Source organism: Podarcis vaucheri (genome assembly GCF_965113315.1).
Source record: "Podarcis vaucheri genome assembly, chromosome: 14".
Classification (NCBI taxonomy): Eukaryota; Metazoa; Chordata; class Lepidosauria; order Squamata; family Lacertidae; genus Podarcis; species Podarcis vaucheri.
In genome coordinates, this window is record NC_138752.1 from 54,719,108 (window position 1) to 54,746,023 (window position 26,916).

General features: G+C 52.3%; 1 protein-coding gene across 1 annotated transcript in view; it reads left to right on the forward strand.

Moving 5' to 3' along the window:
* The first annotated feature begins 665 nt into the window (after positions 1-665).
* Positions 666-26,916, forward strand: part of LOC309518981 (coronin-7-like) — a 119,209-nt gene continuing 92,958 nt past the window's right edge. Inside the window, exons 1-6 of the mRNA XM_082199662.1 lie at positions 666-866; positions 5,650-5,746; positions 15,396-15,470; positions 21,291-21,361; positions 22,315-22,498; positions 25,396-25,472. Of these exons, the coding sequence (XP_082055788.1) occupies positions 681-866; positions 5,650-5,746; positions 15,396-15,470; positions 21,291-21,361; positions 22,315-22,498; positions 25,396-25,472 (690 nt within the window). The 5' untranslated portion in view covers positions 666-680. The remainder of the gene's footprint in view (positions 867-5,649; positions 5,747-15,395; positions 15,471-21,290; positions 21,362-22,314; positions 22,499-25,395; positions 25,473-26,916) is intronic.

Genomic DNA, 26,916 nt, shown 5'->3' on the forward strand with positions numbered 1-26,916 from the left:
ACCTCAGATCCTTAAGAAACTCTTGCTCATGGGTAGGCAAACTAAGGCCCGGGGGCTGGATCCGGCCCAATCGCCTTCTAAATCTGGCCCGCAGATGGTCTGGGAATCAGCGTCTTTTTACATGAGTAGATTTTAAAATGCATCTCTGGGTTATTTGTGGGGCCTAGGAATTCGTTCATCCCCCCAAAAAAAAATATAGTCCAGCCCCCCACAAGGGACAGTCTGAGGGACAGTGGACCGGCCCCCTGCTGAAAAAGCTTGCTGACCCCTGCTCTTGCTGCAAGGCACCCTGTGTTCCACAGAGGGAGAGCGGTATCTAAAATTTAATAAGTAAATAAAATGATTGTTTAAATGATGGCTTTAAAATTGAGCGTCAGGTTCTAGGAGACAAAGGCGGTGCCTAATCTTTTCGTTCATAAGCAAATCCCTTCTCAGCTGTAAAGCTCGCCAGGGCATCCTCTCTCGGGTGGGTGGGTTTCTTTTGCCTCGCTTACCTCGCAAGGTTGTTGTCAGGATCAGACTGGGGCGCGTGGGAAGCGCGGGAGCCCCGTGGGCTGGACTGGGAGGCAGGACTTTCTCCCCAAACCATCCAGGGGGCAGCGCCACCGTCCTACCTGCGCGGCGCCTCCCGGGCGAAAGCGCCCTCCGCCCGGCTCCTCCTTCCTCCTCCTGGGCGCCGGATGGTGCCCAGTCCCCGGAGCGGCGGCGGCAGAGGAGGCGGAGGAGGAGGCGGGGACGGCCGGGCGGGGCTTGGCGGCGATTCGGATCGGAGCCCGGGCGGCGGCAGCGGCGGCGGGAGGCTGAGCATGAACCGCTTCAAGGTGTCCAAGTTCCGCCACGCGGAGGCCAGGGTGGCCCGCAAGGAGGTGGGTGCCGGCGCCCCGACGGGAAGGGCCCCGATCCCCGCCCGGAGAGCAACCCCAGGCGCCCTCCCTGCCCGCCCCTGCCTCCGGGGTGGGGGGTCTTGGCTCCGCCGCCCCCGATCTCCCCCCCCCACCCCCGGGATGCCCTGCTCCCGATTGGCACCCTCTGCCCGGGGGCGCCCCCGGGGATTCCCGATGCGCACCAGCCGGCGCGCCCCCGGGTGCCCGGGCACTCCTTCCTTCCCCTGCCCAGGGCGGCGGCGGCGGCGGCAGCAGCAGCAGCAGCAGCGGGGGCGCCCTCGGGGTTAACCCCTTCGGAGCCGCGGCCGCCGAAGAGGTGGGGCGCCTTCGGGGCGTCGGCACCCGCGCTCTGGGCGTGGGTCACAAGACGCGCCTTGCGGCTTCCGCGGCTTCCGCTCTCCCTTCCCCATCCTGTGCACAGCGCAGCAGCCGGCTTCCTCCTCGGGGGCCAAGGGGGGAAGGTGGCGCCTGCAGAATCGGGGGGGCGGGGGGAGGAGCTTGCCTTGGGCTGAAGCCCCGCCTCCTTTCCCTCCGATGGGATGATGATGATGATGATCATAGCATTGTAGAGTTGGGAGGGACCCCCCGGAGTCATCTAGTCTGACCCCCGGCAAAGCAGGAATCTCAGCGGAAGCATCCGTGGCAGACGACCACGCAACCTCTGCTTCAAAACCTCCCAGGACGGAGAGTCCCATAGATCATGTACAGTTGGAAGGGACCACCAGAGTCATCTAGTCCAACCCTTTGCAATGCAGGATGGGGGGGGCAGGAACCCCCCCCCCGGAGCTGCTACTTTGCCTGCGATCTGGGGAGTGCCACAGCCTTGCGCCCTCTCTCATCTGCTTTGGGCAACCCTGGGCTACCCGTTTCCATTTGCCCTCATCCTGAGTGGAGGGGGGGGGGGTCTGGATCCTGAGCCTCAGGCCTTGGCCCAGCTAGTCCAGGGGGGTCTCTTAAGACAGGCGGTGGTCTCGGGCTTCTTTCCCCGTCCTCTGCTGCTCTTAGACAGGAGCTTAGAGGCTGGGAAAGTGGATGTGAAAAGGCTCAAACAGCTTTGAAATTCTGTGCTTATTTTAATAAGAAGTGGTGTTCCTGCAACAGGATGCTGAGCCCAGGATCTTCTGCATGCAGTGCAGGTGTCCTCCCACTGGGCTGTGCCCCCTCCTTAAGGGGAAGCATTTTGGGGTGGCCTCCAGGGCACCGCCCACAAACCAGGCAGATGTTTGGGTGTCCAGGAGGCCCCCAAAATTGTGTCACTTTTTAGTTTGCGCAGAGCAAAGTGGCTGGCTGTGAAGAGCACAGGCCTCGGGAGGGAGCCCCCTTACAGTCTTGGGGGCAGCCTGAGCCCCCTGCCCCCTTCCCTCTGCCCCCTCTTGCGGGTCTAGGCGGCGACCCTCTTGCATTTGATGCCTCATGCGGCTCGGACTGTGAGCTCTCTGCAGGGCCCCCTGTGTGGTGGCACCAGCAACGCAGCATGGATGACTTCTCAGGCCTAAAGGCCAGAATCGGATGAATGCCCTGAAATTTCAATGATTGCAGGAATTATTATTAATAATATAATATAATATAATATTGCAGAACCAGGGAAATGTCAGGCTTTCTGTTGCCTGGGCAACCTCCTCTGCCTGCTGAAAGTGGGAGCACTGCTTTGCTGGTGTGTGTAGCAGAAGTTGCATGAAAGAGCCTATTTTTAAGCGGAATAAAACCAGGCAGCCAACAAGCCTCCCTTTGTGTTGCCGCTGTGCAGTTTTCGAGGGCTGCTGCTGGAGAGTGAGCGCCAAAGGGCAGGTGGGCAGAGCTGGGGCATGAGGAGAATTCCCGCGCATAATCTCAGTGTCATTTTTTAACCCACTTTTCGTCTTGAAGCTGCCACCCCCCTAAGTGTGGAGCGCATGGCGCCTTCTCAAGCAGCTCCCACAGGTCTTCCTGGACCTTTCTTCATAGGAAGGGAGAATTCTGGGAGTTGCAGCTTCTTCCACCACTCAGATCCAGTGATGGGAGAAGCTGCGTTTGCTACAATTCTTCCACGTCAAAGTTTGAGGCTTTGGAATTTGGCCACAGAAGCTGCGCACACGTCAACCTTGACTTGGTTCCCCTCTGCTCTAGGAACATATAATGTAAGGCTTTAGTTCTCCCTGTTGAGCATCTGCCTGGAGCACCATCCACCAGGGAGCTGCAGGGAGGGATGTGGACGGAGGAAGAAGAAGTTCTGGGAGCTCCGTTGCCTGGCAGTTTGTCTTCCTCTCGTGCGGTTTGGGGTGGAGGAGACCACAGGCAAAGGGGAGGGAGGGCTACCTTCAGATGTCTTCTAAAAGTCAGATAGTTGTTTATTTCCTTGACATCTGATGGGAGGCTGTTCTACAGGGTGGGTGCCACCACCGAAAAGGTCCTCTCCCTGGTTCCCTGTAGCCTCACTTCTCTCTTTTTTTATATAAAATATTTATTAAAGGTTTTAAACAATATAACCAACTTCACATTCACAACCAAAGGAAAAAAAAAATACCATCACAATCAGTACAAGAAAAACATACAAAACATACAAAAAACAGAGAAAAAGCATAAAAAAGACATGAAAAAAGAAAGAAAAAGATTCAATTTCTTAAGTAATATTTCCATAACCCTCTTTCTTGACTCCCTCACATCTCCCTTTTCTGTGTTCTCATTTGCAAGATCTTATTCAGCAAAACTTCACCTTCTTTCAAATCTTATTTTATATTATACATTTCAACTATTATGTCTCCAACTTTCCCCCCTTTATTATCAATTATTTGAGCTTGACATAATATTGTTCGGATTTCAACTTTGTTCTTATAAACCACTTTTGCATACTCCTCTCAAATATGTCACTAATGCCATGTTATCTTCACATCCTGCATCATTCTAACATTCATACAGTTTACAATACTTTTGCAAATAGCCTTTAAATTTCTTCCAGTCCTCTTCCACTATCTCTTCTCCCAGGTCTTGGATTCTGCCAGTCATTTCTGCCAATTCCATGTAATCTATCAGTTGCATCTGCCATTCTTCCAGAGTGGGCAAATCTTCTGTCTTCCAGTACTTTGCGATAAGTATTCTTGCAGCTGTTGTCGCATACATAAAAAAAGTTCTGTCCTTCTTTGGCACCATTTGGCCGACAATGCCCAAGAGGAAGGCCTCTGGTTTCTTAAGGAAGGTATATTTAAATACCTTTTTTAGTTCATTATAGATCATTTCCCAGAAGGCCTTGACCCTTGGGCACGTCCACCAAAGGTGAAAGAATGTTCCTTCAGTTTCTTTACATTTCCAACACTTATTGTCTGGCAAATGATATATTTTTGCAAGCTTGACTGGGGTCATGTACCACCTGTAAATCATTTTCATAATATTTTCTTTCAAGGCATTACATGCCGTGAATTTCACACCGGTGGTCCATAACCGTTCCCAGTCAGCAAACATAATGTTGTGGCCAATGTCTTGCGCCCATTTTATCATAGCTGATTTAACCGTTTCATCCTGAGTGTTCCATTTTAACAGCAAGTTATACATTCTTGAAAGTACCTTAGTTTTTGGTTCTAACAGTTCTGTTTCTAGTTTCGACTTTTCCACCTGGAAGCCTGTTTTTTGTCCTTATTAAAAACCTCCCTAATCTGACCATAATGTAACCAATCCCGCACTTTGTCCTTCAATTTCTCAAAACTCTGCCCCTGTAGCCTCACTTCTCTTAGGGAGGGAACCGCCAGAAAGCCCTTGGAGCTGGACCTCAGTTTCCGGGCAGAACGATGTGGGTGGAGGCGCTTCTTCAGGTATACTGTGCCGAGGCCGTTTAGGGCTTTCAAGGTCAGCACCAACAATTTGAATTGTGCTCGGAAACATACTGGGAGCCAATGTAGGTCTTTCAGGACCGGTCTTGGCGGCCGCTCCCAGTCACCAGTCTAGCTGCTGCATTCTGGATTAGTTGTAGTTTCTGAGTCACCTTCAAAGGTAGCCCCACGTAGAGCGCATGGCAGTTGTCCATGCGGGAGATAACCAGAGCATGCACCACTCTGGCAAGACAGTCTGTGGACAGGTAGGGTCTCATCCTGCGTACCAGATGGAGCTAGTAGACAGTTGCCCTGGACACAGAATTGACCTGTGCCTCCATGGACAGCTGTGAGTCCAGAATGACTCCCAGGCTGCGCACCTGGTCCTTCAGGGGCACAGTTGCCCCATTCAGGACCAGGGAATCCCCCACACCTGCACATGGGAAGGTGCATTGCTCCGTTGGGCATGTCCTTTCCACTTTCGGGTGCCGGGTAATAGTTGGCAACCCCTTTGCAAAAGCTCACAGTCTTTCCTCTACTTCCCTGTGGGGGGCGGCCCTCTGCTTTGTAATAATAGTACTACTACTACTAATAATAATATATTTATACCCCACCCATCTGGCTGTGTTTCCCCAGCCACTCTGGGCGGCCCCCAACAGAATATTAAAAACACGATAAAACATCAAACATTAAAAGCTTCCCTATACAGTCTTTGATTTGGGGTGGGCGCAGGACCCCTCTCTGGCCCCTGGGCTTGGGGTGCAGATGCTTTTCCTCCTCTGACTCTGCAAGAAGATCCCTGCTGCTCTGCAGGAACGAGAGAGGAAGCGGCAGTGTCTCTTTCCCTCTCTTACTCCCAGCTTTGGTTTGGGGGAGAAGGATGTGGCAAAGCTGCAGGTGGTTCCCTTTCCCCGCTGAGCTGTGGGGCAGGGAATGGCTCTCCCCCTCCCTTCAGCTGGGCCTCCTCTCTCTCCCCTGTGTTGCAGGCCTGGATTGGAGACCTCCGAGCCGGCTTCCCGGCTGCTTCGGCGAACCACATCAAGGCTGGCGGCCGCTGGATCGCCTTCCACACAGACTCGGCAGGTAAGCTGTGGGCGAGGCCACGCCCTGCCCTGCCCTGCCGTGGGTGGCTCCGCTACTCTCCGTGGGGCACACTTGCACTTTGACCGGGCAGAGAGGTTGCGCCAACCTGTGCAGGCATGTGGGAACTGTTGAGAACTGGCACCTGGCAGCAGGGAGAGTCCCAGTTGCACGAGGATGGGAAACTCCTTGGGAGGCCCAGTTGCCAGGGGGCTCGTGAAAAGGAGGAAGAAGAGGAGGAGGAAGGGATGGGTGTGCCACCTTGCCATTCCTGCTCCCTGCCGCTGCCGGTGGGCTTGGGCTTCCCTTCGTGCCCTACCCTCTCCCAAAGGTTCCTACTTGCACCTCCCGGTGTCTCCAGGCCTTAGAAACGCTTGGGAAGAGCAGGAGAGATGGCTGCCCCCTTCGCCTGAGGAGCTGGGCTTGGAGAACTCTTGTCCCAAGGGGACTCACCTGGACTGGGCACCGTTGTAAGGCAGGGGTACAGAACCTCATTCAGGGGTGCTGAATGCGGCCTTGCCGCCCTCTCATTCTGGAGCTCATGGCCCCTCCCTTGCCAGCCCTGCTGTATCCCCAAGAACACATCCCTGAATTGAGAAAGTTCCTCTTCCTTGCCTGGGTGCAGCAGGGGTGTAGAAACCTCTGGCTTTCTCTGCAGCCAGAGGTTACACACAGGTCTGATTTGCGCCAGTTGCTTTGCCCAGTGCTTTTCCCCCTAGGGGTACGCATACCCCTAAACATTTTGTGAATCTAAGTTTGGCCTCATCGAGGGGAGGTATTTCAATACAGTGGTACCTCGGGTTAAGTACTTAATTCGTTCTGGAAGTCTGTACTTCACCTGAAACTGTTCTTAACCTGAAGCACCACTTTAGCTAATGGGGCCTCCTGCTGCTGCCGTGCCGCTGGAGCACGTTTTCTGTTCTCATCCTGAAGCAAAGTTCTTAACCTGAAGCACTATTTCTGGGTTAGCGGAGTGTGTAACCTGAAGCGTATGTAACCTGAAGCGAATGTAACCCGAGGTACCACTGTATGAATAGGAAAATGAGAGTACCCCTAAACATTTTTTTAAGAAATAATTCACTGGCTCTGCCCTCTTTGGCCTCCGGCCTCACCTGCCCTTGGCGTGTGGCCCTCAGAAGTCTGTCCTTAAGGGAATGCGGCCCTCTTGCTGAGGAAAGGCTCTCCTTAGCACCACCAGTCACCCTGCTACCTGGGGCTGGATGCCCCTTCCAGGCACTGGCTGTGCAGAATCCAGAGGTCCCTTCTGGGACAGGGTCCGCAGTGCCCTTTGTGGGCTCCTTCGGTCGCTGGCAGAGGCCCGTAAGGGGCTGCCTGCGGTGTTAGAAATGAACCGGGCGCGTTTTGCGACTGCTGTGGGTCCCACTGCGACCACATGGAGATCTCCGCATGCCAGGTTGGCAGCTGGGGAATGCAAAATGTCACTTAGAGAAGGATCTGAAATATTTACCTTGTTTTATTCTGGGTTGTTTGATTTGATGTTTTAATGTGTTGTAAACCACTATGAGATTTGATCTTTAAAATACAAAGAAGTAAAGAAGCAACCACTAACACCTAGGCCTAAGGTGCCAATTGGCGATTAGATTATATATATTGAGTTTGTGTTGTTGTTGTTGTTGTTGTTGTTGTTGTTGTTGTTATTATTATTATTATTATACAGCAGTACCCTGGTTTAAGAACAGCCCTGTTTACAAATGATTCGGTTTACAATCTCCGCAAAACCGGAAGTAGTGTCCCGGTTTGCGAACTTTACCTCGGTCTAAGAACAGAAGCTGAACGGTGGAAGGGCACCGGCAGTGGGAGGCTTCATTAGGGAAAGCGCACCTCAGTTTAAGAACAGTTTCAGTGTAAGAACAGTCTTCCAGAATGGAGTAAGTTTGTAAACCGAGGTACCGCTGTACTGCCCTATACCTGGGGGTCTCAGGGCGGTTCGCAGAATATGTGCGAGAAAGAAAATTCAGTGTAAACACAATACATAGCTTTACACTGTTGATACTGTTGTGTTGACACAGATATAGCCACATGCCTTACCAAGATGAACAAGACAGGAGTCTAGCTAAGTTGCAATGTGCCAACACAGTGTGTGTGTGTTTGTGTGTTTTTCTAGAACATCGGGTTGGAGAATTTCCCCATGGACATGCTTTGAATCTTCCCAGTTCTGTCCCATACAATGACTTTGTTTCTGGGGACGGTGGCTGTTTCCTGCAGGACATTTGTGCAGCTTCTAGCACAGGCTTCCTCAACCTCAGCCCTCCAGATGTTTTTGGCCTACAACTCCCATGATCCCTAGCTAGCAGGGCCAGTGGTCAGGGATGATGGGAATTGTAGTCTCAAAACATCTGGAGGGCCGAGGTTGAGGAAGCCTGTTCTAGTATCATGCCAAAGGTTATTAGTGAAACAAAAAAAGAACTAAAAGGTGTTGAATGTTCTTGTCAGGGGTTCAGAAGCAGAGACGCAGAGAAGGGTGGAAACAGAGAGCGAGGGGGAGGAAGCCGAAGGGAGAATGAGTGATGATGACGACCCGAGATCTCCAAGCCTAAGCAGTGAGTCAGAGGACTCCCAAAAGGGAGCCCCAGTGAGCAGAGCAAGGGGGGGATCCGGGGGGACACCCCAGGAGGAAGGGAACAGAGGAGATTCAGAGAGCAGCAGCTGGAAGTCGGGACCCACGCTCATAACTGAGGGCGGCAGCAGCTGGAAGTCGGGACCCACGCTCAAGACTGAGAGCAGCAGGGAGGAAGGTAGCCAGGCATCGGGTTCCGGAGGCTGTCAGCAGGAGGGAGGGCACGAGTCAGGGGTGGTCACGCCCTCCTCAGAGAGCGAGGCAACGGTTAAGAGGAAAGTAGAGAGTTGGGCGCGCGCGCCAAGTTCAAATGCAGCGGAAGCTGGAGCAGTAAGCAGCCCGGAGAGTGAGCCAGGTCCTAAAGCCCGCCGCAAGGAGGCAGAAGGATCAGGGGGGTCAGCGTCAGAGGAGAGTAGAAGGGAGGAGGCCCAGGGGGGCAGAAGGACCCAGAGACGTAGGGAGAGGCGAAGGAGGTGGAGCAAGGCTAGGGTATTAAGCTGGTGTGCAAGAGGCGGGGACTCAGACGGGTCTTCGCCGACCTAGAGCAGAAGGTGTAGAGCTGCACGCTGCAGTTCGGAAATGAAACCTGTAACTCAATAAAGACTCTTTTAAAGTGGACGCTGTGTGGCGTGGTCCTATGTGAGCTGGGACCTGGTAGCAGCTCTGACAGTAAGACCCGTCTCTTCAAAGCTTCAGAAACCTGAAACCTCGCAGCGGGAGCAGAAGCCGCTAGGGGAGGAAGAGGGGTGTCTGTAAGCGAGCTCACAAAGGTTAGCAAGATGACGGAAGAACAGAGGATCTCCGCGCTGCAAGAGGCAGTGACCCAGTTGTCCTCAGAGGTATTGGCTTCCAAGAAACGGGAGGAGGAGACTACAGCCGCCTACAGAGACCTACACGCCAGGTTTGAAATGCTTGTTAAGCAAGGGCAACCGGGACCCAGACCGGAGGGCGTGGGATTGGCACGGAGAGCAGGAGGGCTTGTGGCTCACTTCGATGGGACTTTGCAACAGTACCCTAATTTTAGAGCAGACGTAATGTGCGCACTGCAACTGCTGGCAAAAGACTTTAGAGATGAGGAAGAGAAGGTGGGGTTCATATTGTCCCATTTGCATGGGGATGCCAAAGCCTGGCTGCGCAATTTGTGGAGGGATAAAGATCCGGCGCTTCAGAATGCAGATGCCTTTATCAAAGCGATGGATGCGTGTTTTTTGTCTACTATTGATGTGGATCTTGCCAGACGGGAGATTCATGGACTAAAACAAGGGAGGGCGAGCGTCCGGCAGTATCACGCCCGATTTTTTGCGCTGGTCAGTGCTTTAGAATGGGATCGGGATTCGCCCCCTGTCAGAGACCTCTTCTGGGAGGGTCTAAGTTCAGCGGTTAAGGATGAAATTGCAAGGGGGGAGAGGCCCCGAAGCACGCAGGAGGTGGTCCAAAGGGCGCTGACTGTGGGGGTGAGGCTGGAAGAACGTCCATGGTGCAGAGATGAAGGACGTGGAGGGCGCGAAGCAGCGAGAAGTTTCTCTTTCGTTCCGAGGGAAGCAGCGCGTGCGCAATCCACACCTCCGCCAGGAGGGGGAGGGGAACCGATGGAGGTTGGAGGTGCAAGGGCTCAGTCAGCAGCCAGAGCCCTAGCACCGGCAGCAGTGAAAGCGAAGCCTCCTAGAGGGAACAGGAAGTGTTACATCTGCGAGGATCCCGGCCATTTGGCGAAGGAGTGTCCCCGGAGGCTCCACAAGCACACTGCAGCCTCAGCAATGGTGACTGCAGCAACGCAGCAAGGAGAACCACAGCAGGGAAACGACAATGTCTGGCTGGAGACGGAGGCACTGGGGCCCAGCCAGACGCATCTGTGAAGCAGTCCCCAGCAATCTTGCAACCCACGGATCCCCTCCCACCCAAACCAGTAGTGCAGCTCACAGCATCTCTCCAGCTACCCGACGGCGTCACTATCGAAGTGCCGCTTTCTGTGGATTCTGGAAGCAACGCAGACTTTATAGCGCAGAGCTTTGTGGAGCAGCACGCTATACAGCTATTGCCTGCCACTCTGCCCCTGCAAGTCGTCACAGTGGATGGCAGAGAGTTGCTAGGGGGGCAGGTGGTGAAGCAGACGCCACCGATGGTGATGCGCCTTGGCAACCACAGGGAAGTCATCAGTTTTAATGTCACCCAACTGTCGGACACGCCCATTGTGTTGGGCATGAGTTGGCTGGACAGGCACAGTCCGACACTGGCTTGGTACCAGAGACAACTGATCTTCGGCTCCTCTTATTGCGCAGAACACTGCATCCTGCCCCGACGGGAGGGAGAGGAGGAGGAACCACAACTGCAGTTGGGAACGTTGCAAGCGGTCCCCCACAAATACGCGAGCTTTTTGGAGGTCTTCTGCGAGAAGGAGGCGGACAAGCTACCCCCTCACCGGCCATATGACTGCAAGATTGACCTCCTACCGGGGGCGACGCTGCCGAAGGGGCGGCTATACTCCATGTCTGAAGATGAAATGCAGGAACTCAAACAGTTCATCGAGCATAATCTGGAGCGTGGCTTCATCAGAGAGTCCAAGGCAGTGGGGGGCAGTCCCGTTTTCTTCGTGAAAAAGAAAGACACGCCCCAAAAAAGACTAGTTGTGGACTACCGCCTTTTGAACCAGATGACCAAACCGTCTGATTACCCCATGCCCAGGATTGACGACCTCCTCGCGACGGTGCGCAAGGGACGCGTGTTCACCAAGTTGGACCTGCGAGGGGCGTACAATCTCATCCGCATGCGGGAGGGCGATGAGTGGAAGACGGCCATGTTCACACCGCTGGGCACCTACGAATACAGAGTTATGCCCTTTGGATTACAAAATGGCTCTCACTGTTTTCAAGCTTTTATGCATCACGTGTTGGAGGGACTCCTCTACAAGACATGCGTCTGCTTCCTGGATGACATCCTGATTTTCTCTGACTCGCAGCAAGCTCACGACCGAGACGTGAGGGAGGTGCTCAGCAGGTTGCAACAACATAGACTGTACGCCAAGCTGGAGAAGTGCCAGTTCGACACGACGGAGGTGGATTTCCTGGGATACAAGTTGTCGGACAAGGGGATAGCCATGGACAGCACCAAGGTTCGTGCGGTATTGGATTGGAAAAGCCCGCGCAACCGGAAGGAGGTCCAGCGGTTTGTCGGCTTCGCCAACTTCTATCGCAAGTTTATCAAGGGGTTCGCGATGCAGACGGCAGCAATTACGGACACGCTCAGCTCCAAAAAAAAGAAATTCATCTGGACGGAGCAGGCGGAACAGTCCTTTCAAGCGCTCAAGCATCTCTTCGCATCGGAGAAGCAACTGCTGCATATCGACCCCAGTAAACCGTTGAGGGTAGAGACAGACGCGTCAGACAGAGCCGTGGGAGCTGTCCTGCTGCAGCGAGACCCGCAGGGGGTGTGGCGGCCGGGAGCGTTCTACTCCAGAAAGCTCAGCAAGTCGGAGCAGAACTACACCATCTGGGACAGGGAGTTGCTGGCCATTCATGCAGCTTTCAAGGCGTGGAGGCACTTCCTAATCGGCGCCAAGCACACGGTGCAGGTCTGCACGGACCACAAGAATCTGGAGCACTGGCGCACGGCTCAGTTCCTGAACCAGAGGCAGATACGTTGGGCGGAGTTCTTTGCTGACTTCAATTTCCGAATAGAGTACGTCCCAGGCGACACCAACATCATGGCGGATGCACTGTCCCGAAAACCGCAATACCTAGAAGAGGTGACGCCAGCGGCGGCCATGCACATCTTCGCACCGACGGCGTGGGCGTGTGCCTCAGCTACAGTAGACCTGGATGCGGTGCGACGTGCATTGCGGGACGACTCATTCGCGCAAGACAAGATGGCGGAACTGCTCAGAGGCACGGCTACCACGGACGAGTTCCAGGTGCGGGACGGCTTGCTCCTACGCAAAGGGGCTGTCTATGTACCAGGAGACGACCTTCGCGCCAAGGTACTGCAACAGTTGCACGACGCACCCACGGCCGGTCACTTTGGCACAGAGAAAACGATGGAATTAGTCGCGAGAGACTTCTGGTGGCCCAGGCTGAGAGGAGAGGTCGCGGACTACGTCGCGAGGTGCGACACCTGCCAGAGGGCCAAGCCGGTACACAGACCACCGGCGGGACTGTTAGAACCGCTGCAAACACCGTTTGAACCGTGGGAGAGGGTGGCCCTGGACTTTGTGACGGATTTACCCAACTCGAGAGGCAAGACAGCTGTGCTAGTGGTGGTGGACTTGTTCACCAAGATGGCACATTTCATTCCGTGTGCGAAGGTGGCCACGGCGGAACAAACCGCCAAACTGTTCATAGATCACGTGTTCAAAGTGCATGGCCTGCCACGGTCTATCCTGTCCGACCGCGGACGCCAGTTCATCTCGTCTTTCTGGCAGAAGCTGATGGGTTTTCTAAATGTCAAGGTCAATCTGGCATCAGCAAGACACCCGCAGACCAACGGGCAAGCAGAGAGGGTCAATGCCATCATGCAGCAGTACCTGAGATGCTATGCCAATCAACAGCCTGCGACGTGGGTGGATTACCTGCCGCTAGCCGAGTTCGCTTACAACAACACGAAGCACGTGTCCACAGGAGTGACGCCGTTCTTTGCCAACAATGGGAGGAATCCCAGAACCTTCCCGGGACTGGAGAGAGTGGGGGAAGGAGAACCACAGACGGCGGACGCGTTCGCGTCAGAGCTGCAGGCGGTCCACGATCAACTCAGACGGCAGCTGGAGCTAGCTAAGCACGCCTACAAGGTGCAAGCTGACAAGCACAGGCGGGTTGGCGAAGTGATCCAAGTGGGAGACTGGGTCTGGTTGGCAGCCCACGCAGTGCCGACCAGGTCGCTTGCCAAGAAGAAGTTGGGGCACAAGCAGATCGGTCCGTACCAAGTCGAAGCGCAGATCAACCCGGTAGCCTTCCGACTGGCGCTGCCGGAGGGTTCCAGAATGCATCCGGTGTTCCACAGGTCGGTGCTCACTCCCTACAAGGCACCTCACAGGTTCCAGGAGCCAGGGACGGCGCCAAGTCCGCTCCGGGAACGGACGGAGACGCGGGAGGTGAAGCACCAGGACCACATCAACGAGGTCACGGAGATTTTGGACTCCAGATGGGGGGAAGAGGGAGTCGAATACCTCTTAGCCAGAGAGGGCACCCGGGCCAGCGCCAATAGCTGGGTACCAGACTACGCTTTGGAGGAACCCCTGCTCAAGGACGAGTTTCATGCCCTCTTCCCACACAAACCCATGCCAGCGAGCTTCTTCGACGACTGGTTGTTCACACCCACACTTTCTTCCAGCACGTTCCATGGATTCGACTCAGAAGGGGAACCCGCACGGAGCACCCGTTCCCCAGAAGGTTCACCGGCAGGTTCGGCATCAGGCAACTCGTATTGGTGGGACGATCGACCAGAGGAGCGATGGCGCAGGAAGTGGCTGGAGATGCCAGGTCGAGCGACCGACGCAGAGACTGACATGGACGTGTTCGGGGAGGACCTCGGGTTCGAGCACGGCGGTACAGAGATGGAAGAGCAACAAGTCAACGTCGACGACCGCGAGGGGGAAGACTCGGAGGTCTTCAGTTGGCGGCCACCCACGGGGAGTGACCTGTATCCAGCATTCCCTCCCATGATGATGGAGCGCCCAGCACCCACACCTGACAGCGGGGAGGGGGGAAGGGGGGGCTTCGAGGGGGGGATGGATGTCAGGGGTTCAGAAGCAGAGACGCAGAGAAGGGTGGAAACAGAGAGCGAGGGGGAGGAAGCCGAAGGGAGAATGAGTGATGATGACGACCCGAGATCTCCAAGCCTAAGCAGTGAGTCAGAGGACTCCCAAAAGGGAGCCCCAGTGAGCAGAGCAAGGGGGGGATCCGGGGGGACACCCCAGGAGGAAGGGAACAGAGGAGATTCAGAGAGCAGCAGCTGGAAGTCGGGACCCACGCTCATAACTGAGGGCGGCAGCAGCTGGAAGTCGGGACCCACGCTCAAGACTGAGAGCAGCAGGGAGGAAGGTAGCCAGGCATCGGGTTCCGGAGGCTGTCAGCAGGAGGGAGGGCACGAGTCAGGGGTGGTCACGCCCTCCTCAGAGAGCGAGGCAACGGTTAAGAGGAAAGTAGAGAGTTGGGCGCGCGCGCCAAGTTCAAATGCAGCGGAAGCTGGAGCAGTAAGCAGCCCGGAGAGTGAGCCAGGTCCTAAAGCCCGCCGCAAGGAGGCAGAAGGATCAGGGGGGTCAGCGTCAGAGGAGAGTAGAAGGGAGGAGGCCCAGGGGGGCAGAAGGACCCAGAGACGTAGGGAGAGGCGAAGGAGGTGGAGCAAGGCTAGGGTATTAAGCTGGTGTGCAAGAGGCGGGGACTCAGACGGGTCTTCGCCGACCTAGAGCAGAAGGTGTAGAGCTGCACGCTGCAGTTCGGAAATGAAACCTGTAACTCAATAAAGACTCTTTTAAAGTGGACGCTGTGTGGCGTGGTCCTATGTGAGCTGGGACCTGGTAGCAGCTCTGACAGTTCTCTTTAAATTTGAAGGTTCATTACTGTTCCACAAAATGTGTATTTCTTTAAAGGCCAGAGCAAATAACGTGACCTAGTTTTACAGCTGTGAAGCAGTATAGCAGGTGCTGTTAAGTTATGTTAATTAAGCTGTTGGGTATAGTATATAAAGAGCAGCACCTAGCTGTCTCAGTACCCTGGTGGATAGGTCATGCTTACTGATATTTTGTAAAAGGAGTTTTTGTTTTTGTTATGCAAACCTAGCACAAGTTATTTTAGCGTTCCTTGTAATGTGTGGTCTCCCCAGCACGCCTTCTGTAATGCAACTAATCTGCAAATAGCCAGCAAAAGTGAAATTCTGCTTATTGGGGATGCATTAAAACCCAGTTTACTGCAGTCTTACCCTGCATAGAAAAAACTAGCAATTTTTGTTGCCTCAACGTCTCCCATTAGGACTGGCAGAGTTCCCTGTTTGAGAATCCCACCCCCTTCATGTACTGTACCCATCTGCCCCCCCCCCCATGCATGTATCTGGTGTCCCTGTGACTTGCCTTGTTCCTTCCCCTTCCAGGTGTGCTGGGCCTTGTGCCCTTGGAGAGCCAGAAGAGATCCCAGAGGGTCGTTTCGCGGCTGGGCTGCCACTCAGGTGAGCTTGGCACCTGGGCAGGGCTGGAGCCTGCCTAGGTGGCACGATGGGGTGAAGTTGGCGTAGGCGAGGCACCAGCTTCCTTTTCAGAAACTTCGTTAAATTCACGCCGCCATTACATAACGGAAACGTGAAGGTGCCGTCGGAGATTTACAGCAAACGTAAATAGTTTACCAAATGTTACGCTTGTGATGATAAATATACAATGGCTTTGACTGTATTTCTGTGCCGCTTCCGTTTCACGCGAATCCCAAAGCGGCTTAATAAATAACAGCAACAAAACATTACGAGCGTAAATCATATAGTATAAATAACAAAACATTGGTGAAACAATTACGATCTGCTATCAGCAAACCAGCAACTAAAAGAACAGGCTGATCATCACAAATACAGCAAAAGTCATAGAGTCATAGCCCCCTGCAATGATATAGTAAATTCTGCCAGTTTATAGGCACCTGAGATTCATATTTCCTGCCCTGAAATCCCCACCTCCTCCTGGCTCGTGTGTCTCCAGGTTCCCCTTGTTCCCGGCTTCTCCAATTCCCTCCTTTAAGCCTGGCTGTTATTTTGAGAGGGTTCAGTCCCAGTTAAGCCCCAGTCGAGAGAGGGGCACAAGCAGGGAAGAGGCTCTTGGTGCCTGCCTGGGCGCAGGATGATTCCTGCTCTCCCGAGGCAGCTGGCACGAGTCTCCCGCTGCCGGCTTGCATCTGCCGCAGGCCTGTGGAAACGGAAAATGACGCAGCGACCTACTTTTCCCGGGGAGGCCAGATGCCTCAGCCAGGCAGCCGATTTCTGTGCCAGGTCCACCCCCCCAACACCTCTTGCGCTCGAGATGGAAGTTGTTGTTGTTGTTATTATTATTATTATTATATTATACCCCGCCTTTCCCCCTGACGGTTGGCTTACAGATAAAAATGAGAGCAGCTCAAAACATCGGAATAAAATGTTTTTTAAAAATTAAATATTGAGAGAAGTGAAATTATGTGTGCATTTCTGGGGTGTGAGGCCGGGCAGAGTGCCTGGAGGTCCTGGGCTGGCCAGACGACAAGGCCCTGCTCCCGGCTGCGCTGATGTGGTCCAAAGGGAAGCAGAGCAAGACTCTTGGCTGCAGGAGTTGCCAGAAGGAGGTGTAAAGGGCATCATCCAACCGTCTTAGGGACTCCAGATTTGTGTAGAGTTTAATCCTGAGCCTTTTGTTTCCCCAAATATGTGCCACATATGTTTATTTATCTGTAAATCTCCCTCGGCCAATAAAGCGAGATGAGTGCCGCAACCCCAGAGTCACCCGCGACTGGACCTAATGGTCAGGGGTCCCTTTACCTTTAAATCTATTAAAAGCATGAAAATAATTACAATAAAAGCAGTGCGGCACTAGCCCTGGCGGTAAGAGCAGTCAGATCCCAAAAGCCTGTTGGAACAAGAAGGCTTTCACCTGCCGGCAGAAGGACAAGGAGGGAGCCAGTCTGGCTTCCCTAGGCAGGGAGTTCCAACGTTGCCTGGGAGCAGCCACCGAGAAGGCCCTGTCCTGCATCACTACCAGGCATGCCTGGAAGGGGAGAGGGATGGAGACAAGGGTCTTCCTCAAAGATCTCGCAGGCTGGGCAGATTTGTATGATGGAATATGGTCTTTCAGGTCACTTGGACTTCAGCCATGGAAGGTTTTATAGGTCATAAACCAATACAGCCGTACCTTGGTTTTCAAACAGCTTAGTTCTCAAACGTTTTGGCTCCCAGACACCACAACCCTGGAAGTGACTGTTCCAGTTTGTGACTATTTTTGGAAGCTGAACATCCGGCGGGGCTTCCGCCGCTTCCTGCAGCCAATCAGAAGCCGCGCTTTGGTTTCTGAACATTTTGGAAGTCGAACAGACTTCCGGAACGGATTCCGCTTGACTTCCAAGGTACGACTGTACTTAGAATTGTGCCTGGAAACAGACCGGTAGTGAGTGCAGCTTTTGCAACAAGGGGGCTGGCTGTTTGTTCCCCATAAGGCAGCTCTGCTGTAGGGATGCCATATTGCAGAAAGTAAAAATCAGGGCACCCCAAAAGTTGTTGACAAAGTGCTGCCTTTCGGAACCCCCCCCCTTTGAAATCCCTATAATGTCTGGGAAAATCCAAGTGTGTGGCAACCCTATCCTATGATAGGGCACCTGAAAAGGTGTTTTTTTTTGTTTGCTTTTTAAATACCTGTGTTTCTGCTTGAAGCCCTGAGAGTGTGCCTGCCGCTTCTTGCAGAAGTGGGCCTGAGCTGTGCTCTGCAGATGCAAGAATAACAACAACAACAACAAATTTTATTTATACTCCGCCCTCCCTGGCCAGAGCCGGGTTCAGGATGGCTAACACCAGTAAAATTACAGTAAAAACATAATAGGACCCCCCCCCATTTAAAATGCAGGTTAAAATGCAATTTAAAATGTAGCCTTATTTTAAAAGTAGCCCATAGATCAAAACTATAAGGGGAGGGAAACAGAAGGGTCAGACTGAGTCCAAACCAAAGGCCAGGCGGAACAGCTCTGTCTTGCAGGCCCTGCGGAAAGATGTCAAGTCTTGCAGGGCCCTGGTCTCTTGGGACATAGCGTTCCACCAAGTTGGGGCCAGTACTGAAAAGGCCCTGGCCCTAGTTGAGACCAATCTAACCACCTTGTGGCTTGGGACCTCCAAAGTGTTGTCATTTGTGGACCTTAAGGTCCTCCGTGGGGCATACCGGGAGAGGCGGTCCCATAGGTATGTGGGTCCTAGGCTGGGTCTTACTGCCTCCTCCTGCAAAATAATGCAAATGGAACCTCTTTTCCCTCTGCGTTCTCCTCGGGAGGGATAAAGAGGCTTGCATACAGTTCCTCTTCTTAAATTTCTCCTGCCGCTCTGGCATAAAACGTTGACCTGCAAACAGGGAGCTTTTGCCCTCGATGCCCAGAAGCCTCTAGAGAGGGAACGTTCCCACCCACCCCCACCATTTATCTGCTGGGCTTAAACCCTCCCACCTTGCGTGGTACTGTCCTGCGTGCCAGTGTGGTCTAGTGGTCAGAGTGTCGGACTTGGGTTCGAATCCCTGTTCAGCCACGAAGCGCAGCTCGGCGACCTTTGACCACTCGCTGCCTCTCAGCCTAACCTACCTGGCAGGGTTGGGATAAAATGAGGAGGGAGAGAACCACGTGTGCCGCCTTGAGCGACTCGGAGAAAGAGGCGGGAGGTGCATTCTCTAATTAAATGAATGCTGTATGGCATGCAGTCTTGAACCTTGTTGTTGCAGGCGACTTTCTTCAATTGACCATTTCAGCCGGGATATTTAGGGCCACTTTTAATGGTTCAGAACATCTGCAGCTGCCGGGGAAGCCACAGGCCCATCCGTTACACAGGTTTATACAGAGGAATCCCCTCTCCTCAGCTTTACACCTCCGTAGAAACTAAGTGATGTTCTCAGAGGCAAAGCAGGTCTCCTTTATCAGAGCTGTCTCAGGAAGAGCAGAAGGTCTACTTTCTATCAGTGTGGCTCAAGGCTGAATTCTTCCCGCGCAAACGTCCTTGGCGCATTCTTAATGCAGTCGGAGGAAGCAGAGTCTCCTAACAATGTCCTCTCAAACCCTTTTCACATCTCTTCTTTATCTGTAGGGATCGCAGTGTGTACGCGTCAATACGTTGACCCACTCAACATATTGTCTTAGAAGAAACACGATTTTAAATGGTTTCCCTGGCCTGATTTATCTCCGTTGTCTCCCACTTGTAATAAAGTTTTGCTAAAATTGTATTCTGCAGGATGAACTGTGTGTGGAATATATATATATATATATATATATGCTTTCGTAGATTTTCACGGGTACAGGAATGCATGTTTTGGTGTCTTCGGGTGTTATTCTCTTGTGGTGATGTTCCATGTTAAAGAGCAATTTGGAATCTGCAAAATTAATTTCGTGTCCTGTTTCTTTCATGTGTTGGAAAAGAGAGGAAGTTTTTTCTTCTTTTTTGACGGCATTCTTGTGTTCTGCGATACGTGCATTTATTCGTCTGTTTGTTTGTCCAATGTACGTGGCTGGGCAGACTTTGCAGGGTATTTCATAGACCCCTTGGTTTTCCAGCTGGATTTTGTCTTTTGGGTTTCTGAGGATATTGGCTATTTTTTGGTTGGTGCAGAAGGCTGTTTTGATATTGTGTTTATGGAGGATTTTGCTGATTTTGTCTGTAGTGCCCTTGATATAAGGAAGGACATCACCACAAGAGAATAATCATGGAAGCCATCGAGATAGAGAAACACCCTCACAACATGAACAAGCGTGACGACACGTCCCGCCTGCCAGACATCTGGAAATTAGCCCTCCCCACAAAAACCGACACCAGAACCAGAGGCACACAGAACGCCGTCACCAATCAACCACACCAGACCCAAACCCAGACCCTCTCCACAGACATATTACAGACTCCATCCAGTAGCCAAACTATAGTGGCACCTCCGGATGCTGCACCCCCCTGCAAGCCCTACACAGATCTGGCTGGCACAAGGCACAAAACCACAGCTCGCCCCTATACACGAAGCCAAGCCAGAGCACAACTAAATGCAGCACAGCCATCTTCTCAGAAAAACTCTTCACAAGCTCAAGAGGTCAAGACACAAAAGCTTTAGCAACTAATCTACACTTAATGACCCACCCAGTGGTATTCAGAATATCACTCATGAAATCACTCAAGATATCCCTCAAGTAATTAAGGAACAAAAGAAGAAGAGGCACACTAATCTAGGAACTTCCTCTCTGCCCAGAACGTTGGAGGCTATACACCACACCCCTCAACAGTATTTATAGGAACTCAAACACCAGATTCTGCTCTGTTCCAGTAACAAGAAGCCGAAAGCACCAGCCTGAAGATGACGAGTGAGACCTCGTCGAAACGTCGCACAGACACCCCGACTCTTACACGGGAAGACACCCGAAGACACCAAAACCTGCATACAAGAAGCCGAAAGCACCAGCCTGAAGATGACGAGTGAGACCTCGTCGAAACGTCGCCCAGACACCCCGACTCTTACACGGGAAGACACCCGAAGACACCAAAACCTGCATTCCTGTACCCGTGAAAATCTACGAAAGCAAATATATATATATATATATATATATATGTGTGTGTGTGTGTGTGTGTGTGTGTGTTGTAAATATTTATTTATTTATTTATTGAATTTATATACCACCTTATACCTGGGGGTCTCAGGTTCACAGAATAAAATCAACATATAAAACCACAAAATATGGTACATAATAAAAATAAAAATAAAAACAGCAACCCAATAAGTGGACCTCTGACCATTAGGTCCAGTCGTGACCGACTCTGGGGTTGCGGCGTTCATCTCGCTTTATTGGCCAAGAGAGCCGGGGTACAGCTTCCGGGTCATGTGGCCAGCATGACTAAGCCGCTTCTGGCGAACCAGAGCAGCACACGGAAACGCCGTTTACCTTCCCACCGGAGCGGTACCTATTTATCTACCTGCACTTTGAGGTGCTTTTGAACTGCTTGGTGGGCAGGAGCAGGGACCGAGCAACGGGAGCTCACCCCGGTGCGGGGAATCGAACTGCCGACCTTCTGATGGGCAAGTCTTAGGGTCTGTGGTTTAACCCACAGTGCGACCCGCATCCCAACAACCCAATAGCCCCCCCAATACATTTTGTTGTGTGTTGTTACTTGATGTATTGCATTCCTCAACCTTTGCAAGGTTGCTGACGCAACATCTGTACTACTGAAGACCTTTTTTCTTATTCTGTACCTTGATGCTATTCTGAAAATAGTTAACAATATGCAAAGAAGAAGAAACATGATCTCTCTCTCTCTCCCCCCCAGATGTGGTGACAGATTTTGACTTCTCTCCCTTTGACGAGCAGCTCTTGGCCACATGTTCAGCCGATGAAGTGGTGAGTGCTCAGGGAAGGGGTCCTCCTTTGGCAGACCCCCCCAAGACCCTGGGAGGTTGTAGAGGAGACCCTGCCAGGCTCCATCTGTGAGTGGGGGGCTGAGAGAGGAAATGACCCCCAAGACCTTTGCCCAATTGCTGCTGCTTCTGGAGAGGGCTGAGGGGCTGGGGGAGCATACTTGGGGCAAATCTGGATTAAGGGGGTTGGGGTCCTTGGCACAATTCCCAGAGTAGGACCCCTCCCCTTCCCCAGAAAAGGAATGCATGGAGTCAGGTGCCAGTAAAAAACATCTTGAGGTGGTATTATTACCGTTTTATTAAATATATAGTTCCCTGGGACATACGATTGACTGTTAAACCCCTCTGGGAATTGTAGCGCCATGATGGGAGTCTCCTAACAACTCCCAGAAACTATAACAAACTAAAGTTCCCAGGATTCAAGCCAGGGCTGGATTTAGGTTTGGTGAGGCCCTAAGCTGCTGAAAGTAATGGGGCCCTTTTTATGTCCAGCTGTCCTTTGTCAACAACCAATTGTCGCTGTTTTTTGTGTTGAATATATGCTATATGGTAATTCATAGGAGCCTACACAACACAAAACACTGTTGCTGGAAGTAGGTTTTATTTTATTTGTTTTTTATCTTATATTTTGGAAATGTACATCCAGTTTTCCCCCTTTAATTTTTTTTGGGGTCCCCCAATAGTGTGGGGCCCTAAGCTATAGCTTGTTTAGCTTATACGTAAATCCGGCACTGATTCAAGCCATGGCCGTTTAGAGGAGTATTAATACCACTTTGTAAGTGAAGATGGGGCATTTGTTTTCTCCATCCCTTGACTGGAGAGGTCTGCTTGGCTTTGCTGTGGTTCCCTCATATTGCTGTCCCCCCCCCCTTGTGGGTCGGAGTTCATCTTCCAGGGTGACGGACGGACCTTTGCTCCCGGCCTCTTTCTCTGCAGGTGAAGGTGTGGCGCCTCCTGGACTCTGGCCAGGACCTCTCGTCTTCCCCCCACATTGCCCTGGGGCCAGAGGGCCGGCCAGTGGACCTTCTCCTCTTCCACCCCACGGCAGACAGCATCCTGGCCAGTGGGGCCCAGAAGGCAGTGAAGGTTTGGGATGTGGGGCATCGGCAGACTCTGGCAGGTGAACTCTGCGGTGGGGGGGCACGTTCAGGTTGGGGGTGTTATAAGAAAAAACTGCTCCTTTTCCCCTTATGGGATACCCAGGCGCTGCATTCTGGATTAGTTGTAGTTTCCGGGTCACCTTCAAAGGTAGCCCCACATAGAGCGCATGGCAGTAGTCGAAGCGGGAGATAACCAGAGCATGCACCACTCTGGCGAGACAGTCTGTGGACAGGTAGGGTCTCAGCCTGCGTACCAGGTGGAGTTGGTAGACAGCTGCCCTGGACACAGACATGACCTGCACCTCCATGGACAGCTGTGAGTCCAGAATGACTCCCAGGCTGTGCCCCTGGTCCTTCAGGGGCACAATCACCCCATTCAGGATCAGGAAGTCCCCCACACCTGCCCACCTCCTGTCCCCCCAAAACAGTACTTCTGACTTGTCAGGATTCAACCTCAATCTGTTAGCCGCCATCCATCCTCCAACCACCTCCAGACACTCACACAGGACCTTCACCTGTTCTGATTTGAAAGATACTTCGTTCCTGAATCTCTTGCGCATACTGATAACTTTGCTCAGCTTAACAGATACTTGCCAGACTGTATTTGCAGGGAGGTGTAAGCAGCCCCTACAGTCCAAAGACCATTGGAAAGCTTTTCCCATTTCCTTCCTCCTTGCAGAGAAATATCTGAGGTCAATTTGGGAGAGTCAAAATGGCTTCAGGATTGTTCTCCTGTACTATTTCAGAAGCATGGTTTATATTCAGACGTATGCGTTTGCCTTCTGCATTTATGAACATTATATATATATATATATATATATATATATATGCAGGTTTTGGTGTCTTCGGGTGTCTTCCCGTGTAAGAGTCGGGGTGTCTGGGCGACGTTTCGACGAGGTCTCACTCGTCATCTTCAGGCTGGTGCTTTCGGCTTCTTGTTACTGGAACAGAGCAGAATCTGGTGTTTGAGTTCCTATAAATACTGTTGAGGGGTGTGGTGTATAGCTTCCAACGTTCTGGGCAGAACGTTGGAAGCTATACACCACACCCCTCAACAGTATTTATAGGAACTCAAACACCAGATTCTGCTCTGTTCCAGTAACAAGAAGCCGAAAGCACCAGCCTGAAGATGACGAGTGAGACCTCGTCGAAACGTCGCACAGACATCCCGACTCTTACACGGGAAGACACCCGAAGACACCAAAACCTGCATTCCTGTACCCGTGAAAATCTACGAAAGCATATATATATATATATATATATATATATATAACCTTAGAATTCCTATAAGGGGACTGGGAAGGGCAGGAGGGGAAATTGCCCGAGTTCCCCCGTCTGCCAGGGACGGCTTGTCTCCATTGGTTGCTTTGCGCCAACTCGGGCTGTTTGCCCCTCTAGCCCAAGACTGCCCACCCAAGCTGGCAGTGGTGGCTCTCTGGGGTTGCCTCAGGCCGCCTTTCGCACCCGCTCCCACTGGTCTCTTTCAGCTGAAGAGGGGCACTCTGCGCTTCCCAACAAGTCTTCTGCTAAATATTCTGAATTTATTCCGAATATTCTGTCAGGGATTGGGGGGGGGTTGGGCTCAATGACCTCTGGAGGTCCCTTCTAACTCTGCTTGGAAGCAGAATAAAGATAAAGGGAGCTACAGTGTACAGCTGCATCGTGGCAAGCTAGCTGAGCATTGCCCTTTGCTTCCCTGGCGAAAGGGGGTGGTGTGGGGTGTCACAGGGAGCTCTGGGGTGGGATTAAAAACCCCTTGTGCCCCCCTTTCCCCTTTGTTTCTCTGAGCAAACAGATGTTGGGGGAAGAGGTCAAGGACGAGCCTTTCCCAACGGTTGCCTTCCAGCTGTTTGGAACTACAACTCCCATCAGCCTCAGCAAGCCCTGGTTGGGGCTGGTGGGAGTTGTAGTTCCAAAACAGCTGGCAAGCACCAGATTTGCATTTCCGGTGAGATGCTGGGAGGAAGGGGCAGGCGGTGTTTGTCACCCCAGGCCAGGAATGTTGTGTGAACAGGAAACGGGAACCGCAAGAAGGCCCTGTTGCCTAGCAACCAGCCACAAGGTCTGCAAGCTCCAAGCAGAGGCAGCCTCCACTCTGGGATGGAATTACTGTTCCCGAGTAGCAATTCCTCCTTCTCAGCACAATGCAAAGCCTTGTCCTCCTCTCCTTGCAGCCCTGGGAGCCAGATGATTTCCTTCAGGACAGAAAAGGATCCCACAAGAGGAGATGGCCTCTGACTGAATAATAATAATAATAATAATAATAATAATAATAATAATAATAATAATATATTTATACCCCACCCATCTGGCTGAGTTTCCCCCAATCGAGTGTTAAAAACAATACAGCACTAAATATTAAAAACTTCCCTAAACAGGGCTGCCTTCAGATGTCTTTTAAAGTTAAGATAGCTGCTTATTTCCTTCACATCTGAAGGGAGGGCATTCCACAGGGCGGGCGCCACTACTGAGAAGGCCCTCTGTCTGACTAACTGAAACATAATAATAATAATAATAATAATAATAATAATAATAATAATAATATTATTATTATTAAAACAATTCTTTATTGCAAAATAGCATTTTATGCTGTTTTTTGTTGCATTAATTGTTTTACATTTGTTGTTAGCCGCCCTGAGCCCGGTTTTCTGAACTGGGAAGGGCGGGGTATAAATAAACATTTATTATTATTATTTATTATTACTCCAGAGGAGGCTGACAGCAGCCAAAGGCAGATGTCGGGGAGGGCAGTGATGGCCTGCCTCTTCCTCAGCCTCCTGGAAGCATCATCTGCGGGTGCAGGTCATATTGCACTTTGCTGCCCTGTTATTCTGCCCGCTCTCAGGCCGGGCGATCAGGTTGCTCCGTGAGTGGCGCCTGCCAGGAACTTTATCTCATCTCTTATCTTTCCCTGCAGAGCTGGAGCCTCACGATGACCAGGTCCAGAGTTTGGCTTGGAAACCTGATGGCTGTCTGCTGGGCACGTCCTGCAAGGTGCGTAGTAGACCAGGTGCTGGGGCTCAAGGGGCCGGTGTGTGTGTGTGTGTGAAGCTGCCCTTCAGGTCAGCGGGTGGCGGTCAAGTGATCCTCCTCGGGCTCCAGCCGCTGCGCCGTGACCCACTTTGCTCCTGCTGCGATGCCAGGCATGTCGCTGCTGCTGTTTCTGACCAAGAAAGGTCTGTGGCCAGAAGGAGCAGCTGGAAGAAATACTGTATTTTTTGCTCTATAGGACGCACTTTTCCCCCTCCAAAAATTAAGGGGAAATGTGTGTGCGTCCTATAGAGCGAATGCAGGCTCCTTGGCTTCAGCGATAGCAACGCGAAGCCTCCGAAGCGCAGAGGGAGCGCTCCCGCCGCGCTCCAGAGGCTTCGCGTTGCTTTTGCTGAAGCCTGGAGAATGAGAGGGGTCGGTGCACACCGACCCTGCTCGCTCTCCAGGCTTCAGGGATAGCCCCCTGAAGCCTTCGGAGCACAGTTCGAGTTCCTGCTGCGTTCTGGAGGCTTCAGGTTCCTTTTGCTGAAGCCGGGAGATCTGCGCAGCGCCCCTTCAGCCAAGCGGGAGGAGAAATGGAAGGGGCTCCATTTCTCCTGCCGCTTCGCTGAAGGGGTGCTGAGCAGAGAGGGGGAGAATTATCTTTTCTTGTTCTCCCCCTCTAAAACAAGGTGTGTCCTATGGTCGGGTGCGTCCTATAGAGCGAAAAAATACGGAAGGTGGAGCCAGCAAAAGGGACTCCGCTGCTTCCACAGATCTCTGTGCTATTCTGCGCCCCCTTTGCTCCTGCCCTATAGAGTGTGGCACAGTGGGAGAGCCCACTCCCTGGGTGACTCTGGGCCAAGTCACCATCTCTCAGCTGAGCTTACCTCACAGGGCTGTTGTGAGGATGACCTGGGGAGGGCTATAAATTTAGTAAATAAACAAGCAGTATCACGCCACTTTAGGCAACCACGGCTCTCCCTGCCCCCCAAGAATCCTGGGAACTGTAGTTTTTTAAAGGAGCTGAGAGTTGTTAGGAAACTCCTGTTTCCCTCACAGTTCCCAGAGTTGCCTGGGAAGAGGAATTGGTTGTTAAACCAGTCTGAGAATCATAGCTCTGCGAGGGGAACAGGGGTCTCCTAACAACTCTCAGCACCCTGAAGAGGCTACAGCTCCCAGGATTCTTTGGGGGAAGCCAGAACTGTTTAAGGTGATACTGCTTTAAATGGCCTACACCACAAGCGACCACTGGGTGGCACAACACGCGCACATAATGCGCCTCCCAAGGACTCAGGCTTGGTGCAAAAAGGCGCATTGAAAAGCCTGTGGCTGCAATCTGGCCGCTGGCTTCTTTCAGCTTGGAAACACAACAAAGAGCACCTCCTCAAATGTCTTTATTTCATAAAATCTATGTGGCACTTGATTGTAAAACAAAACAAAACAAACCCAAAGCAGTTTGCAAAGA